Below are 17,843 nucleotides of genomic sequence, written 5' to 3' on the forward strand. Positions count from 1 at the left end.
GAGTTCGTTCTTCCGAGGTAATCTGGGAACACATTCAGTGCTCATTTCACTTTAATTTTATTTAAGATAGATTTTATTTTATTTAACAAACCAGATTGTGCGCTGAAGCATAGCGACTGGTTTTAGTCACTTCACCCCAGATGTTATTCGTTAGTCTTGTTTATCTAGTAGATAACTGACCAACAAACATAAAGATACAAATTATACCAAACTAAATTTGTTTTAAAATATATTTTGTCCAAAAAAAATATACAAATTAATTATTTTTTTGTGCCTGTCCACTGTGCAGGTGGATGATTTGTTTTGCTCTGTGGAAAATAAGGATTTATTAGTGCTTCACTATAATTGTTGTATTACAAACCTCTGTCATATTTTCTTTTTTTAATATGCCATTATTTTGTCTTGAGCATCAGATTTTTCCTTGGTGCTGATGTGCTTTCATTTTCTCTGTCTCACTCGCGGCAAGTTCAGGCAAGGGAGTGTGTAATAAGCAACCCGTGGCTGGAAAATATACAATTAGATTTAAAAGAAAATATCTTAATATTAAAAAAAGAATCATAAGTTTAATCCTAGTAAATGTCATAACGAATGTCATTAAATAATATAGCCTAGTTGTCAGCAAGCATCAGTGTTTATTGAGATTGAAATAAGATTTTAAAAAATTAAAGATTAAGATAAGAAATATTGTTCTAGCACACTAGTGACTGCTTTGGGAAATAACGCTTGTCATAGGTGTGACAGTATGTCTGATCGTGAAGGAACCTGTTGTTTGGCAAATTTGCTACCCACGACAAGTCAAGATATTATCAAGACAAAATTGCATAATCTGACATAGTGACTTTCGTAATTGACAATAAAAATCGTGTGATCTGACCAGGGCTTCATGTGTTTAGTAAGGGTTTTTAGATGTGTTTTAATGTAAAGTGGAATTACTTGCAGAATTTTTGTTTTTTATGTCATTTACGAAGTGATGATGGCTTCAACTGATCATTTTACATAAATATGGTTTCTTATCAGTAAATATGTGTGTTGTTCATTTAAGAATAAAAATAATTATTAAAAATAAAGTACATTAAACATGCTATCATGCTGTAGAATACAGTATATATCATAAAGATGCTTTTACACTATTAGAACCATTTTTATTCTATTACTTTATTTAAAAAAAAAACACAAAAAAATGTACAATTTGTTCTTAAAACAAAATTGTAAATGACAAAGAGATATTTTAGTACAAATCATACATTTTACTTTTAATCAATAAGAGTCAGAAATCTAACAAAGTGTACTACACAGCACAAAAATAACATTTCTATGTGTTCTTTATACAGTGTACTGCATGGTCATTTGTATAGCATAATATTATTTTTATTAATATTATTTTTTATTATCTATTACTCTTGGTAAACAAGCAAATGATTAAGTAATTGTCAATTAGATATTTTTTAAATTAATGTTGTTACCTGATTAGCATAATCTTTGTGCTTAATATTAAAATGCAAAAATGTCAATGAAAGTTTTTCTGAAAATATGTACTAGAATAAACAAATATATAGACAAAATAAAGTGTATTGTCATTCTGTCTTTCTAGCACTGAATGGTTTCAGGTATTGTTTCTATCACTGATTGAAAAAAATGTAATTAGTGTGGCCTCGGGATGATTTAATTGTTTTCTTTGCTTTTTTTGTTTGTCTTCTGCTCTTGGTTGTGTCTGCTGTGCAGTCGTAAACCCAGTGTAAAAGAGAAAGGCAGTCCTTCTAAGAGCACCGGGGGGAAAGAAGCCAGAACCGATGGAGTCAAAGAGAGTCCCAGCAAAGTGACCAAGAGCTTGAGCTTCACGGACCGCAACAAAGCCAAACATGCTTTAAAAATGAAAGATGGAGCTTCTCGCCAGAACTCTGAAGGTCAGACTGTGTTGACAAACACACGCATACACCAAAAACAATTAAGATGCACACACTATTTTCACTATTATTCAGATGCACACACTTACAGTACTTGCTCTGCATAGGTTTCTTATTCTTCCTTTAAGGCTTCATTTAAACACCTAGCTTAAGGTAGTTTGCCATTCTCTGGCACAGAACCAGATGCCATACTGAATTGCTTAATGTGCTGTAGCGCAAAAAAAAGGTGCCAGTGACACGCCATTCATTGCAATTCACAAGATGGCAGGTGTGTGTTTCTATTTAAAGAAACGGCCCGCCAGAAAGACTGATTTGTATTTCATTCACTTTTCAGTTGCAGTAACTGTGGTTTGCTCTTTTTCTTTTATAGCTACATTAATATGAGCAGGTGTATATAACATTAGACGCTTGATCTCCACTAAATACTCTATAATTTATGTTAGAAATACTTTTGGGGCATTTATTTAAAATGATCACCGTCTGCTGATAATTCATCTGCATTTGCATATTTCACCAGAACTTGAAATTTTGCTGTTAACTCATTCATGCTCCACTCATCGTAGATTTAGGTGACTTTTTTCAGTTAAACATTAAGGAAGAATTTTAGCTGTGATTTAATAAATGCCGTTTCAACAAAACATGTTTATACAGGCAAAGCTAAATGAATCCCTGTGGTTCCAGATGATATACTGGGGTTTAATGAAGCGAAATGATCATCTTGTGTAAGAAACTGAACATTATTTACAACATTATTATTACCAGTGTCTCGGATGTGTGGCCTGGAGTCTTGTCTGGTTTGTGAATGAATCATTCTTTTGAATTGGTTCTTTTTAGTTAACTGGATGAACACATTCATCAAACTGACTGAATCATCTTGAGCTAACACAGATCTACAAGTTCCCTTTTGCTGCAGCTGTGGATAATAGGTAATAATGTTGTAAACACTTGTACAGTTTATTGTGCAGGTTGATTATTTTGCTTAGGCCTCAATCTCTTACCATGAGCCACAGGTATTCATTTTTGTTTTGACCGTTTTCTTCATTCTCAAACTATTTGAAGCAAGTGACTTATATCACCAAAGGACCAAAGCAAAAAATCTCTTTAAAATGTTTTACTGAAGAAAAAAACTCACATACAGTATATGCTTCTTTACAAAGTAAACTGATAATACCCACAGAATCTAATATATGACAGTATATGGAAATTATATATGACATATTTGGATTTCAAATAAAATGTCATACATTCAACATTTCAAAATATTATATATATATATATATATATATATATATATATATATATATATATATATATATATATATATATATATATATATATATATATATATATATATATAACCATTGGAATTACAAATATAAACATACATGTTCAAGCATATTAGCGATAATTTTATATGTGCTATATATAAAATATATGGCTATAGACACTCACCGGCCACTTTATTAGGTACACCTTACTAGTACCGGGTTGTAGCCCCTTTTGCCTTCAGAACTGCCTTAATCCTTTGTGGTATAGATTTAACAGATACTGGAAATATTCCTCAGAGATTTTGGTCCATATTGACATGACAGCATCATGCAGCTGGTACAGATTTGTCGGCTTCACATCCATGATGCGAATCTCCCATTCCACCACATCCCAAAGGTGCTCTATTGGATTGAGTTCTGGTGACTGTGGAGGCCATTTGAGTACAGTGAACTCATTGTCATGTTCAAGAAACCAGTCTGAGATGATTTGCGCTTTATGACAATGGCGCGTTATCCTGCTGGAAGTAGCCATCAGAAGATGGGTATACTGTGGTCAAAAAGGGATGGACATGGTCAGCAACAATACTCAGGTACTGTAGGCTGTGGCATTGACACGATGCTCTATTGGTAATAATGGGCCCAAAGTGTGCCAAGAAAATACCCCCCCCACACACACACACACACACACATGCACACACATTACACCACCACCATCAGCCTGAACCGTTGATGGATCCACGCTTTCATGTTGTTGCTGCCAAATTCTGACCCTACCATCCGAATGTCAAAGCAGAAGTCGAGACTCATCAGACCAGTCAACATTTTTCCAATCTTCTATTGTCCAATTTTGGTGTGCCTGTGCGAATTGTAGCCTCAGTTTCCTGTTCTTGCTGTTGCTGACAGGAGTGGCACCCGGTGTTGTCTTCTGCTGCTGTAGCCCATCCACCTCAAGGTTGGATGTGTTGTGCGTTCAGAGATGCTCTTCTGCATATCTCGGTTGTAACAAGTGGTTATTTGGGTTACTGTTGCCTGTCTATCAGGTCGAACCAGTCTGGCCATTCTCCTCTGATCTCTGGCATCCACGTAGCATTTGTGCCCACAGTACTGCCGCTCACTTGATACTTTCTCTTTTTTTGACCATTCTCTGTAAACCCTAGAGATGGTTGTGCGTGAAAATCCTAGTAGATCAGCAGTTTCTGAAATACTCAGACCAGCCCGTCTGGCACCAACAATCATGCCATGTCCAAAGTAACTTAAATCACCTTTCTTCCCCATTCTGATGCTCAGTTTGAACTGCTGCAGATCATATTGACCATGTCTACATGCCTAAGTGCATTGAGTTGTTGCATAATATATATATTATAAATTATATAAAATTATAGCTAATATGCTTGAGCATATATGTACATATTTGCAATTCCAATGGCTGAAGAAAGTATATTTAATATATATAATACTTCAAAATATATGTTAAATGTGTGACATATTTTATATAAACCTTATATAAACCTTACATTAAAAAAACGTCCTATATGCAACATGTATTTGACATATTGCAAAATGACCTCTTGCAACACTAAATGTTGCATATATGACATATTTTGTAAATGTAAAATACAAATACAAACTTGTATGTCATACAGTATGTGAAGTTTGCATATATTTCTATGTATCAGATTTCTATATGGGAAACAGGATTATCAGTGGTTACTGGATGAGATATAGTTTTTCCTGCTATGAAATACAGCTCAGCTTAGTAAATTTGCACCTTTGGGTTTCTCTCATCACCTTTTATGCTCTTGGCATAACTCTGCAGTGCTCAACTTCAAAATACATATATAAAAAATGGATCCATTTTATATGTCTCACTACCTGCACACTCATCGGTTTCTCTCTCATTTCTCTCTACTGGAAAAAAATAAAGTGCTGATTGAGTTGCAAGACGAGGACTTCGCCATGAAGAGATCTCCAGGTTAGGCCACAATCCAGAAATATGATCCAAAAAGCACAGAGATGACAGAGCAGTTTCTCTCAGAAATAGAGTGTATTTAATAAGCATGGTGCAGAGATGACTGCTCTCACAGAGACACCTGACAGAAAAGACAAGATGTTATGTTTGATAACACAAACAACAACATCACGGAGCTCAGCTGAGAGAATTCATATAAATAAATGGTACATAGTGTCACTACAGAATAAGAAATACACGAAATAGATTACTCTTCCAGTGTCATACACTGTTTTGGGGCCTTTCTATGAAATATGAAAGGGCACTAAATTAGTCGCTCTAACTAATCTTGCTCTTTAACTTTTGGCATTTTTGCAATCTTTGTTATAAATTGTTTAAAATACTTCTATTTGTGCTTTAGTGTTTTGAATTAATGATTACAATAAATACTGTTGGTACAAAGTAAAGAAAAAAAATCAATGGATGTCAGAATGAGCAAATGGATGAATAGCAGCTTTACATTTTTAGCATGAATTTTATTTATATATTTTCTATTATTTAAATTAAGCAACTTTACTTTTTACTTTACTTAACTATATTTATTTATTTAAGTTTTTAATTACTTATTAAATGACTTATTTTAATTGTAACTTAGAAAGCAAAGCGTAATTGTTAAATTTGAAGAATGCAGACAGCACAACGTTATTTGTAAAAGTTGGAAATATTGCATGAGTAAGAGTCAACATTGCCTCATTCAGAAAACGTAGCCCTATGTACATTTCTGGAGATCATGAATTATGTAGCCAGAAGTACGTATGACTGCATTTTGTCTTTAAAACAAATGCGTACCAGCTTCGCACTTACCAGCTGACCACTTACCTCCGTATGGACGGCTTTCCAGCTGTTACCACGTTGTCCAGTAGCTCACCATGTATATCGGTGGACTTGAGAAGCAGAGGAGTTGACCACGACAATGGGGTTCGAGTCCAGCGAATAACAGTTCCAGCAAAGCAAGTAAAACAAAAACAAAAGCCAATAAAATAAAATAAACAAGTAAATAACAGGGTAAGAACATGGTAAATCTGAAAATGTGGTAAAAATCAGGCGAGGCTTTTTCTTTTTCTGTATTGCTTTTTAAAATTGTCAGTTGGGGTTAGTTGAAGAGGGTGGGCGGGTCAATCAGTGCTTTTGAAAACACTTTTGGTTGGGTTTAGGGAAGGAGGAGTGTAGGTCAATCGATTAGTCAGTTAGTCAGTTGACAGCGGCCTCTGGTGGATTTACGTGAGAACAGCAGGTGCAAATGGTACTCGCGAGAAAAATTTGAGATCTCAAAAATTGTACATCCTCTGGTGGAGTTGCAAAAACAAAAACTGCAAAAAAAACAAAATAATGTAGCTACTGGCGGCCGTATTTCTGGCTCTCCAGAAATGTAAATACGTTTTTGGAATGAGCCTGGGTTGGTAATCGATGCCCTAATTTTGAGAAATTACATTTTTGCTATGGAAAAAAATGTTTTGAATATTATTTTAAATGAATTTAAATAGGTTTTATCCTTTAATAAACTGAATATAAATTCAACAGAAAGTTTTAAAGTGAACTTTTTTCCTTTAATGAACAGTATAACAGGACAGATTATGAACAGCATTTTTTTCTGTAGTGTTTTCTGCAACCCAGTTTCATTCTGATTACGTACCGCTATATACATTTCTGGAGAGAGCAAAATATGTCCCAGGATCTACGTTTTTTTTGCAGTTTTTGTTTTCACAAGAAATGTACATAGGCCTATGTTTCCAGAATGAGCCTACTGTATGTTGGTTTACTGATGTAAGCTTATAATTTTAGCAAGATCTTTTTACATCAAAGCATCTTTTTTAAAAAACATTTTCTCTCCTGTTTTTGACATCTTCTTTGAAAGATTTGAAAGTAAGTCCATATGAATATGATTGAGGAAAAGTTTAGCATAATGAAATAATAGATAGATATTGCAGTGGACATTAGAAGCAGTATAGGTCATTATCATCAACAACCCACTAATGCAACAAATAAAGCAATCATGACACATGGTTAAAACATTATCATGCTAAATGAAACAAAAAAAACATTTTGAGTTCATTTGTGAGGTAAAAGTGTTCATGGAAAGTGCTTTATAATGAAGTATAAGCAAATCTCCCCCACTCATAATGTAAACAAACTCCTAATATATTCAAAACCATGTGTTCTACAGTTGCATGGTTAAAATCATTACCATCGTTGACCATATCTCTCTCATCTCTCTCTTTCTCTATTTCTTGCTCTCTCTATCTTTCACATTTGATCTCTTTTTCTCTTCACATTCTGGCAGCGATTGAGGGCTTAATCAGTAAGACAAATTACGTTGTCTGGGGCTGCATCTCTTTAGCGCTAGTCCTGAAAAAAATCTCAACACCAGTCTGCTAAAGAAACACTGTGCATGAATTAAAAATGGCTCCCCAATTACCGAGCTGCAGCATTTCTTCACAGATCTGCCCATCATCCAACACTCTCTGTCATGAACGCTTGGCTGAAAGTTTCATCTCACTCGAAGCATCACACTAAATATCAATTTCTTCTCTGATGCTTGGAGTTTTTACAGGGGCTATATTAGCCTCATCTGTCACCCATGTGACGGTGAAGTGCGAAAGTCCAGCAAAACAAAACGTTACTCATTTTTCTCATGCTCATCCCATGACAGAATGTGTTCCATGAAGGTGTTAATGAAACACTCGGCAACTCACACTTTCCATTAAATAGCCTAACCCTGCACTAACCTGCATGGAGGAATTTCTCAGCTTACAAAGGAAACAGGGTTGTTTCCTGAAATGTGCCTTTTTTGACCAGCTGGTTATGCCATTTGAATAGGATATGCTTTTTCTGGCTGTCACATCCTCATTCATTTGGCATAAGGATGACACATGTACTAATACTTAAGCTTTTTGCTCCAGCCGTACTGTTTTTATTATTATTTATTTTTTCATAGGGGGTTGAAATTTGCTGCTTTGCTAGATTTTGTTAGGTGCACTAAGGTTTCTTAGACTAGCAGGTTCTGGTAAGTGCTTCATGCATGATTTAATTCGGCTCAAACGTTAAAGCATGTCTGAAGCTTGTATAAATTTAAACACAACATTTAGCTAACAATGTGATCAAGAGGTTATGAGGGCTGTCAGTTTCACAGCTGCAGACATTTGAGCGTGCGCAACTGCATATTGTCTCATTTTTTCTTCTTTTAAACTGTATAGTAAATTCATTTATTTTAAGATCAAAGATTGCTGAAAAAAGCAGGGTCCGCTTATTTTTAAAAACTGTCATCATTGAAACCTAAAATATACTTCAGTTTTTAAAGTCTCCATTAAAAAAGACGCGGTGGCGCCGTAGGTAGTGCTGTCGCCTCACAGCAAGATGGTCGCTGGTTTGAGCCTAGGCTGGGTCAGTTGGCGTTTCTGTGTGTCAGTTTGCATGTTCTCCCCGCGTACACGTGGGTTTCCTCCGGGAGCTCCGGTTTCCCTCACAGTCCAAAGACATGCGGTCCAGGTGAATTGGGTAGGCTAAATTGTCCGTAGAGTATAGCTGTGGTCACACTGGGCTTTTCCTCCCATAGATTTCCATTCATACGCACGCGAATGTGTCAGACCGGAAACGCAAGGTCATGCGTCAAGTTTTGCATGTCGCTGAGGTGCAAAGTTCAAGCTTGGTGAACTCTGACCTGCGAAATCGCATCACTTGACTGCATGAGACCAATCGAGGATCAAAACAGGAACTCTCTGGACAGAAATTTAAAACATGGAGCAATCGCTCGCTTTTTTAAATGTCTAAGCATCTTGTTTAATCCCGCCCCTTTTCGCAGCGACATACGACAGAATTTCGCACACACAAAGCCCAGTGTGACCGCAGCTTAAGAGTGTATATGGATGATTTCCAGAGATGGGTTGCAGCATCCGCTGCATAAAACATGTGCTGGATAAGTTGGCGGTTCATTCTGCTGTGACGACCCTGGATTAATAAAGGGACTAAGCCGAAAAACAAAATGAATGAATGAATAAATAAACAAGATAGTCCTAGATCCTACGGTCCTACAGTGCATGATTTAGTTCTTTGAGAACTGATCGGATTGTTGAAAGATAAACATTGCTAACAAAATGAAGGAAGATTTACGAATGGAAAAATACAAAACACTCGCTGATAAGTGACCAGAAAGTAATGGAAGTCATTTCAACACTGTAAAAAAGTTGACTCAACTTAAAATTTTAAGGCAGCAAACATCAGGACATTTTTTAGTTTACTCAACTTAAATTGATTCAAGTGAAGTACTTAGGTTGAAACATGTATCAACTCAAAAATGTACTGAAGTTTGTTGCCTTAAAATTAAAAAAAAAAAAAAAATTACATTGGAGGCGGAGGGAAAGTTATGGCATTAGATTAAAGTTTATGATGGCAAAATATTTTTTTTACAATTTTGTACAAAATAATGAAGTACACAGATACATCGTTTATAACAAGAATTACTATATATATATACAGGTGTATATATAATTGGGCAGCACGGTGGCCTCACAGCAAGAAGGTCACTGGTTCGAGTCCGGGCTGGGTCAGTTGGCATTTCTGCGTGGAGTTTGTATGTTCTTCCTGTGTTGCCGCGGGTTTTCTTCGGGTGTTCCGGTTTCACTCATAAGTCAAAAAACGTGCTATAGGTGAATTTGGTAGGCTAAATTGTACATAGTGTATGTGGGTTATTGCATGTGTATGGATGTTTCCCATTGATGGGTTGCAGATGAAAGGGAATCCGCTGCCTAAAACATATGCTGGATAAATTGGCGGTTTATTCCACTGTGGTGACCACTGGTTAATAAAGGGACTAAGCCAAAAAGAAAATGAATGTATATAAAATTAAGAAGTGTACATTTTGATTTCATGGCAACTTTTAGTGCACATGCAATGTGTTTTTAATTGTTTTTGCAGTTAAATTACTCCATTTGTCCACGTGGTGTCAACAGTGAACCAAGTTGTTGATTCAATGTCGGAAAAGAGGAGATGGAACATTTAACAATTTTATTGACAAGTGCTCGTGTGAGGGAGTTCAAAGATATACACAACTCTAAATTAAACAAGTACAAAGAGTGCGTTGTACATGACAACAGTGCACTTTCATGGTCAGTGCACAAAAAGGGATTTGCAAAAAAATTTTTTACAAAAAAACAGATGCGTAGACACTGCCCCTGCTGAAAAGTACAGCATACAGTATGCTGGTAAAGTATGTTTTGATGCTATTATGCTAGTCTCAATACTGGTCTTGCTGGATGCTCTTTACTATGGTTTTGCTGGTCTTAGACCAGCAATAAAGCCAGCATTAAAACATACTTTACCAGCAAAAAAAATTAATTTTCAGCAGGGTGCACACGTAATACACATGTGCTTGACGTAACCATTTTCACATATTTCCTTTTTTGTAGTTTAAACTGAGACGATAAAATGTGTAATTTGAAGTTTGAAAACTTTCAGTTATTCAGGCCCCCAAAGGGCAATTGTCTTTTATATTAATGGGCAAAACTCATTAAAGAATTTAAATTTGTTGTCATGTAAGCGTAACCAACAAAATTTATTTTGCTTGTAATGTTTTAGATAAAACTTACTGGCATGCATAAGAGTATCCTTTAAAGATTGAGCATGTGACTGTAAAAAGTGAAGTATACTTTTGGGCTTTTTTGAACAAATTTCAGATGGGTTTCATTTTAGATATATCACACAAGCAACTGTTTAAGTGAATTACAGCATAACTGTGCACACCTGCAGGATCAGTCCTACAGCTGAAGTACAGGCATGCTGATATTCAGAAGTGTGCAAGTGTGGTAATGATTTTATACAACAGTTCTGTAAAAGTAAACAAATGCTGGCCTGGAAAAAAGTGAACGCGGATGGACAGATTGAGACTAACATTGACACGTCTCTGTGCTGTAAATATCACTATTGGCCAATCAAATTGAAGGACTGGAACTAACTGTTGTATAATGTGAAGTAGCTTTAGCAGTTTATGGAGCATGTCTGCCATGGCAGATGTTTCCTGCAATCGTTCATCTTGCCAAAGGGCTGTTCTTCATTAACATTAGGACTCTTTACATTGGGAGCAGCCTGTGCATTTGTGTGTTGTAGAGGCAAGTCTTCCAGAAGATCTTGGCGACGACAGGGGTTATAACTGTGAATTTCTGCCACATCTGTCACCCGGACTCAAGGTCACCATCAGATCAATCTGGTAAGAGGCACCAATACAGCCATTTTAAAGCTCAAGGGTGTTAATATTTGCTAAATAAGTGTAGTATTGAGCTACGTCTGTAATTGTTATCTTTTATTTATATTTTAAAATAAAAAGGTTTAGTAACTAGTTGTGCTTCTATATGTCCATACAGTATTATTTATTTATAGTTATTTTAGTACATTAAAGCAAACTAAATAAAAAAGAGCAATGATTTCTTTGCGGTTAGACAGAATAAAAGTTAATTACATATTTTATGTCAGTTAACACTGGTTTATTTTAAAGTAACAGAAAGAGTTTTAGTTTTATAGTTTAAATTTTAGTGTTACTTACTAAAAAACTATTTTAAATGATTACATTTAATTATTAAATATAAATAATTTTAGTGCGTAACATAAAATAACATTAACACTAAAATTAGCACAATGTAACATGTTAAGAATGCTAAAATAAATATGAAATATTTCATTTTTCAAACACATACAACATTTTAAAAATATTTTTTATTAATTTGAGAATGCTGAATGATTTAACTGATGGGACAGGCCCGTAGCCAGCCTGGTGAAAGGGGTGGTTCTTTTCTTTTTTTTATGGCTGAATTAGCTTGTCGGATTGTTATCATAATCACAATTTTTGATGTACCAAAAATATTTACTAAAGATTTACAATAAAGCAATATGAAAAGACTGTCCACAGGTCAGTCAGAATTTGGCCATTTGAATGATAAAACATTAAAACATAATAATAATAATGTAGACCTTCATGATTTTTTTAGCCTCTCTTACAAAAAAGTACATTTGAAAATTTATGGATAACAGCAACAGCCTAATTAGTATTCAAATTTATTGTAATACGGGCCGCTTTTGGTGCAACACACCTTTTTATTGGTCATTTTTAGATTTAAGAATAAGGTCTAAAATTTAGAATAAATTTACTTGTAAAAGGATTTCTCTATTTAACAATACAGTAGCAAAATATGACTTATCTTACATCAGATAGTATGTTTTCTTGCACACCTGGATGTAGGACTCATGAAAAATAATTGTTTGCATAGATCCAAACTGATTAGCTGAAGTCACACTGAAGCGACAGCTAACAGAGCATTCCGCTTGTTTTAAAAGCATTTTTCAATCGATTATTTTCACTATTTATGATGGCACAGCGGTCGAAATAGGACAAATGAGCTCATGTATGGGACAAATTCTGGACCTTTGTCAGTAAGGGGGTCTGGGTCTTTCGAACCACCTGAACCCCCCTGGCTACGGGCCTGTGGGACACACAATTGTTCAATAAATTCAATGTAATTCTGTAATTACTACCTGAAATTGTCATTATTCAGTACCTGTTACACCCTAATGAAGGATGTCATGTTGTCTTTACCAGTGTAATGCGGTTCCTGTTGTCTAAGAGGAGATTTAAAGAGAGTCTTAGACCCTACGACGTGATGGATGTGATAGAGCAGTATTCAGCAGGACATCTGGACATGCTGTCCCGCATCAAAAACCTTCAGTCCAGGCAAGACGTAACTTTTATTTATTTATTTTTTTCCAAAAAAAAAAAAAACAGTAACCCATTATTAATAGCAGGATACCCATGCTTCACTAGTCTAGTCAGTCAGTATTGTCCAGAATTTTGAGCTGTGCCCTCTGTTGGTCAATATTCTGTATTGCAGGATGAAATACTTCAACACTGCTTGATCCAAATCACATTCACAGTGTTTTTTTGTGTTGTTTTGTTTTTGTTTTGTGTGTGTGTGTGTCACATCGAAAATGATTTGAATTCAGATTCACTCCTTTTCTCTCATATATGTTGTGAAATAACATCCACACATATACCGATATATTTCAACAGCAAAAACCATCTCTATCATACATGTAAACATGAAGCACTGTTCCTAGGAGTGGGTGAGAACAGACATGTATGGGATATATTTCTTGTTGTTTGTTTGTGGACGGTCCTCCTCGTGGGTTCAGGCGGTGGTCTCCATGTGTTGCTTGATGATGCTTGGTCTCCATGTTCTCTCTGTGTGCTTTGCCAGGATAGATTTGATTGTGGGTCCCCCTCCCCCCTCGACCCCTCGCCACAAGAAGTACGTAAACATTCACCAATGGCCTTCCCAGACTTAATGGCTTTATTATTGGACAGCATTGCAGTGTAAATGTTCTTCGGCGTAGTGATACGGAACCGTGTAGAGGTCAAGACTTGCCTAGTACTACTTTTAAATGTTCATCAGCCAATTAGAATCAAGCATTCTTCAGTCCCATAGTGTAATTATACATTTTTTTCTGAGCTAAGGTTATCAAAGGTGTTTTTTACATGATATAATTAGTAGTAATAAATTAGTTAATGCTGTGCAATAATACTATGCACCGTGCAGCCTGCTTGCTGGGGGACTGATGCCATTGTGCATGTTGTTCCGGGGTTTAAAATGAGAGAATAGCTTAAATGTAGAGTGTGTAACACACAAAGCATCATAAGGCATGGAACCAGGTGATAGTTTTAATGAATTTTTTTTATTTATTTCCCCACGTTATTTATAATAGGGGTCAAATTACTTGCCCTGACGTCTGACAGTCAGTGTTGTGGAAGCTTAAGTGGAGACTATTTTAATCATCATATTAATTATCATTTTGTTTTAGATTTAGGTTTCTGAATGAATACAAAACACTGTAACCGTCAATGTCTCCACTGTTTCCATCACGTTTTAGTAATCGTCCTAAATTAAATATCAATTGATATCATTGATTCGCTATGTGAAAACTATTTTGTGATCTGACATGTTATTACCATGGAAATTGTACTTTTTGTGTGGTTTTTACAGAGCTCCGCCTTATAGTAGGCAGTGTCAAGTTTAATGTTACAAAATATATTACATTATTTAAGAAATCAAATGTTATTCGAATCTTGACCACACACATTTTGTTGGAGAGGTCTGACAGGGAAGGTTTCATATTTGGTGGCTGTGTTGTGACATACATTTGTGGATTTGAGTCTCATCCGGTGGCTATGTTCGGTATTGAGCATAAACAAAATTGATTTCTTAGATTTGATTTTATATCAGTTTTAGACTGCAAAAAAAGAACATTATACAATACCTTTTCTTACAATAAACCTAAACATCAGTAACTTTTTTTTTAACATTTTCATTTTATATAACATTAATTGCTGAGGGTTTTTTAGACCAACTTTGGGTCTAAATTTGAAAGTATTCAAGAACTACAAAATGTAGGTAAAAATTACAAAACTGCAAAATTTAAGTGCAGAACTTTAAATGTGTCTCACTTCACTGTGCATGTCCACATGTCCACAAGAGGCATTATAAGCTATTTCAGGTAACACTTTACAATAACAGTACATGAATAATGATGTGTTAATAAGTAAACTAAGCATATATATATATATATATATATATATATATATATATATATATATATATATATATATATATATATATATATGTGTGTATATATGTGTGTGTGCGTGTGTGCTTGTGTGTGCGTGTGTGTAGTTGAAGTCAGAATTATTAGTTCCCATTTGAAATTATTATTATTTTTTAAATATTTCCCAATTCATGTTTAATAGAGCAAGGAAATTTTCACAGTATGTCTGATAATATTTTTTCTTCTGGAGAAAGTCTTATGTTTGATTTCGGCTAGAACAAAATTAGTTTTTAATTAATTTTTTTTTATTTTAAGGTCAAAATGATTAGCCCCTTTAAGCAAATTTTTTTTCAGATAATCTATAGAACAGACCACTGTTATGCAATGACTAGCCTAATTACCCTAACCTGCCTAGTTAACCTAATTAACCTAGTGAAGCCTTTAAATGTCCCTTTAAGCTTTATAGAAGTATCTTGAAAAAATATACCACATTAGTTTATGCTTAATTAAACCATAATGAACTCCTGACATGTTAATATCTAATTATTAATTACTCATTAATCAATTAACTACTCATGAACTCCTTATGCACGTCCGTCTAGTGCATTTACACTGAATAACAATAGAAAAAGTGTTCTGTCAACATCAACATGAGTAGTTAAGGATGAGTTAATGATTATGTACCCCTCCAAGTAAAGTCATGACATTTATACATTAACGGTTCATCAAGTCAAATCACTTTTATTGTCACATCATCAGCAGCACGTGTGCTGTGATGAGTAAAATGCTTAGGTGCTGGCTTCAGATAGTGCAAAATACAACGACAACAACATGCAACAACATACTCCCAAAAAAACAGCACAATGTAAAATTGGCAGTGTTGACAGCAATATGTACAATGAAGAGATGTACACATAGCTGTAGGCAGTATTGTTTTAAGTATGGATTGGTTAAAGTGCAGTGCATGCTACATGATGGTGGTGTGCAGTGAGGGGTGTGGAAGAGTTTGTGTGGGGTGTGTTAAGTGTTCATCAGCCTGATAGTCTGAGGGAAGAAACTTTCCTTCAGTCGGCTGGTGCTGCTGAACCGTCCGCCTGAGGGTAGCAGAGACAAAAGTCTATGGCTTGGGTGGCTGGAGTCGCTGATGATTCTCTTGGCTTTCCTCATGCACCGCCTGGTGTAGATGTCCTGGAGGGAGGGAAGCTCACCTCCTACTACGCGTCCAGCAGTTCTCACAATCTTATGTAGGCCTTTGCGATTGCTGCTGGTGCTGTTTCCATACCAGGTGGTGATTCAGCCAGACAGGATGCTCTCAACAGTGCAGGTGTAGAACGAGCGAAGGATGTGGGGTTGTTGGTTACATTTAGCTTAAACCTACAGTAAATGTTAATTAATACATTCATTAACAACATGTACTAACAAGTAATTAAGGTAGAAGTTATTTACTCATGAACTCTTGTGACTCATAGTTAAAGTTAGTTCATGATTAGCGCACGACTTAACTCATCATTAATTCATAATAATGTTTAGTTTAATATGGTATATTAATTCATCATTATTCATGTACTGTTTCTGTAAAGTGTTACCCTATTTCATTACTCATGTAGATGTACTGATCAGCAGAGTATCATGAAAAAAACAGGTCTGTGGACACAAATGATATTGCAAAGAATCCAGGGTGTGGTACTGCTAAACAGCATGTTTAGTTTTTTCTAGTACATGTTTAATGTCACTGGCAAAGTTTAATTATGCAGTTTCTTGTACTTTAATGTCTTATGAGTGTAGATAAAAGGCTAATGCTCTGTAGTGTTTAAAATGAACAACCTACCCTGTCTCAAACTGATGATAGTATTAACACACATTAGCTAAAGTATATGCTCTTTTAACTCATATCCTTTGTAACCTGTTGTACCTTGTTTTCAAACCATACACTATGGTAAAATGATTTTGAGACATTAGTTAACTTTTTTTTTAGTACGGAAATTCTAGTGAATGATTCTAGATAAATAAATCAATTTGTCAAGTAAATCATTTAATAAATGGAGAATTAATTAAATAAATGACCCAGGCCCATTGGAAATAAGTGACACTGCCTATATTTATGCCAAAATACAAAAACATACTTATTTCACTGAATTTGTAGGTCAAACAAACACTAAAGCAAAATTGTGCATTCAAAATACACACAATAAAGCCAAAAATATGCGCTTATTTTAGTTTTTTTAACTATTTTGAATTACTTCCCAACACTGCTGTCAATAACTGTCGAAAGACACTGAGTTGGTTTTTCACTGCAGTAATGTGAACTGCAGCACATTTTGTTTGAGATTCTCATCTTTCCAACAAGAGCTTTTCGATGTCCTGAATCCTTGATGAATGCATGCTAATTAACGACTTTGCTGTATGGCACTCAGCATGCAATATCGCATATGTTCACTTCCAGCCAGTCATCTTTTTTTGTGTTCCCTATTATTTCAACCCTGCTGTCCGATGTTTGCATTCGCATGTTCAAGTCCTCCTTCATAAAGCTAATTTCTGTTAACTTGACAAGGTACAGTGCACAGTTAACCACTGAATCTCAGTGTGGATGAGGGTGTATTGACTATGTGTCGAAGTGATGGTCTATTGGATCATTAGAGTGGATCAGATTGTGGGAAAAGGAGCCAGTGCAGGAGAAAAGGACAAACCCAAAAGCGACACAGAGGTGCCTGAGGACCCAAGCATGATGGGACGTCTGAACAAGATGGAGAAAGAGGTGAAGTATTTGGGACACACACACACACACGCACACTCACACAAACACACACACACACACACACACACACACAAACTGTCAGTGTTTGGGACTGAATTTACTTGTATCTATAAGTCTTGAAATGTGTTGATTTGTGTTAAACGCACATAGTGATGAGTATTTTATTTGTTTTGATTGTTTGATTGTATTTGTTTAGTTACAAATGTAGCATTTTAGCTTGTAAGAACACTTTTGTAATCACGGTGTGTGATTAGATTTTCTCCTTTATCACACCAAAATATTGGTTCAGCGTTAAAGGTAAAGTCAGTTGCAACATTAATGTCCAAAAC

The 17,843-nt window shown here is 35.4% G+C and overlaps 1 protein-coding gene across 4 annotated transcripts in view; it reads left to right on the plus strand.

Moving 5' to 3' along the window:
* Positions 1 to 17,843, plus strand: part of kcnq2a (potassium voltage-gated channel, KQT-like subfamily, member 2a) — a 50,727-nt gene that overhangs the window by 29,487 nt on the left and 3,397 nt on the right. For 2 of the 4 annotated variants that reach the window (XM_056463579.1, XM_056463580.1), the window contains 6 exons: positions 1,723 to 1,904; positions 5,097 to 5,144; positions 7,462 to 7,479; positions 11,280 to 11,379; positions 12,763 to 12,894; positions 17,397 to 17,514. In XM_056463579.1, the coding sequence (XP_056319554.1) occupies positions 1,723 to 1,904; positions 5,097 to 5,144; positions 7,462 to 7,479; positions 11,280 to 11,379; positions 12,763 to 12,894; positions 17,397 to 17,514 (598 nt within the window). The remainder of the gene's footprint in view (positions 1 to 1,722; positions 1,905 to 5,096; positions 5,145 to 7,461; positions 7,480 to 11,279; positions 11,380 to 12,762; positions 12,895 to 17,396; positions 17,515 to 17,843) is intronic. The other 2 variants (XM_056463581.1, XM_056463582.1) reach the window with 1 other exon arrangement.

The sequence above is a fragment of the Danio aesculapii genome, chromosome 8 (assembly GCF_903798145.1).
Source record: "Danio aesculapii chromosome 8, fDanAes4.1, whole genome shotgun sequence".
Taxonomy (NCBI): domain Eukaryota; kingdom Metazoa; phylum Chordata; class Actinopteri; order Cypriniformes; family Danionidae; genus Danio; species Danio aesculapii.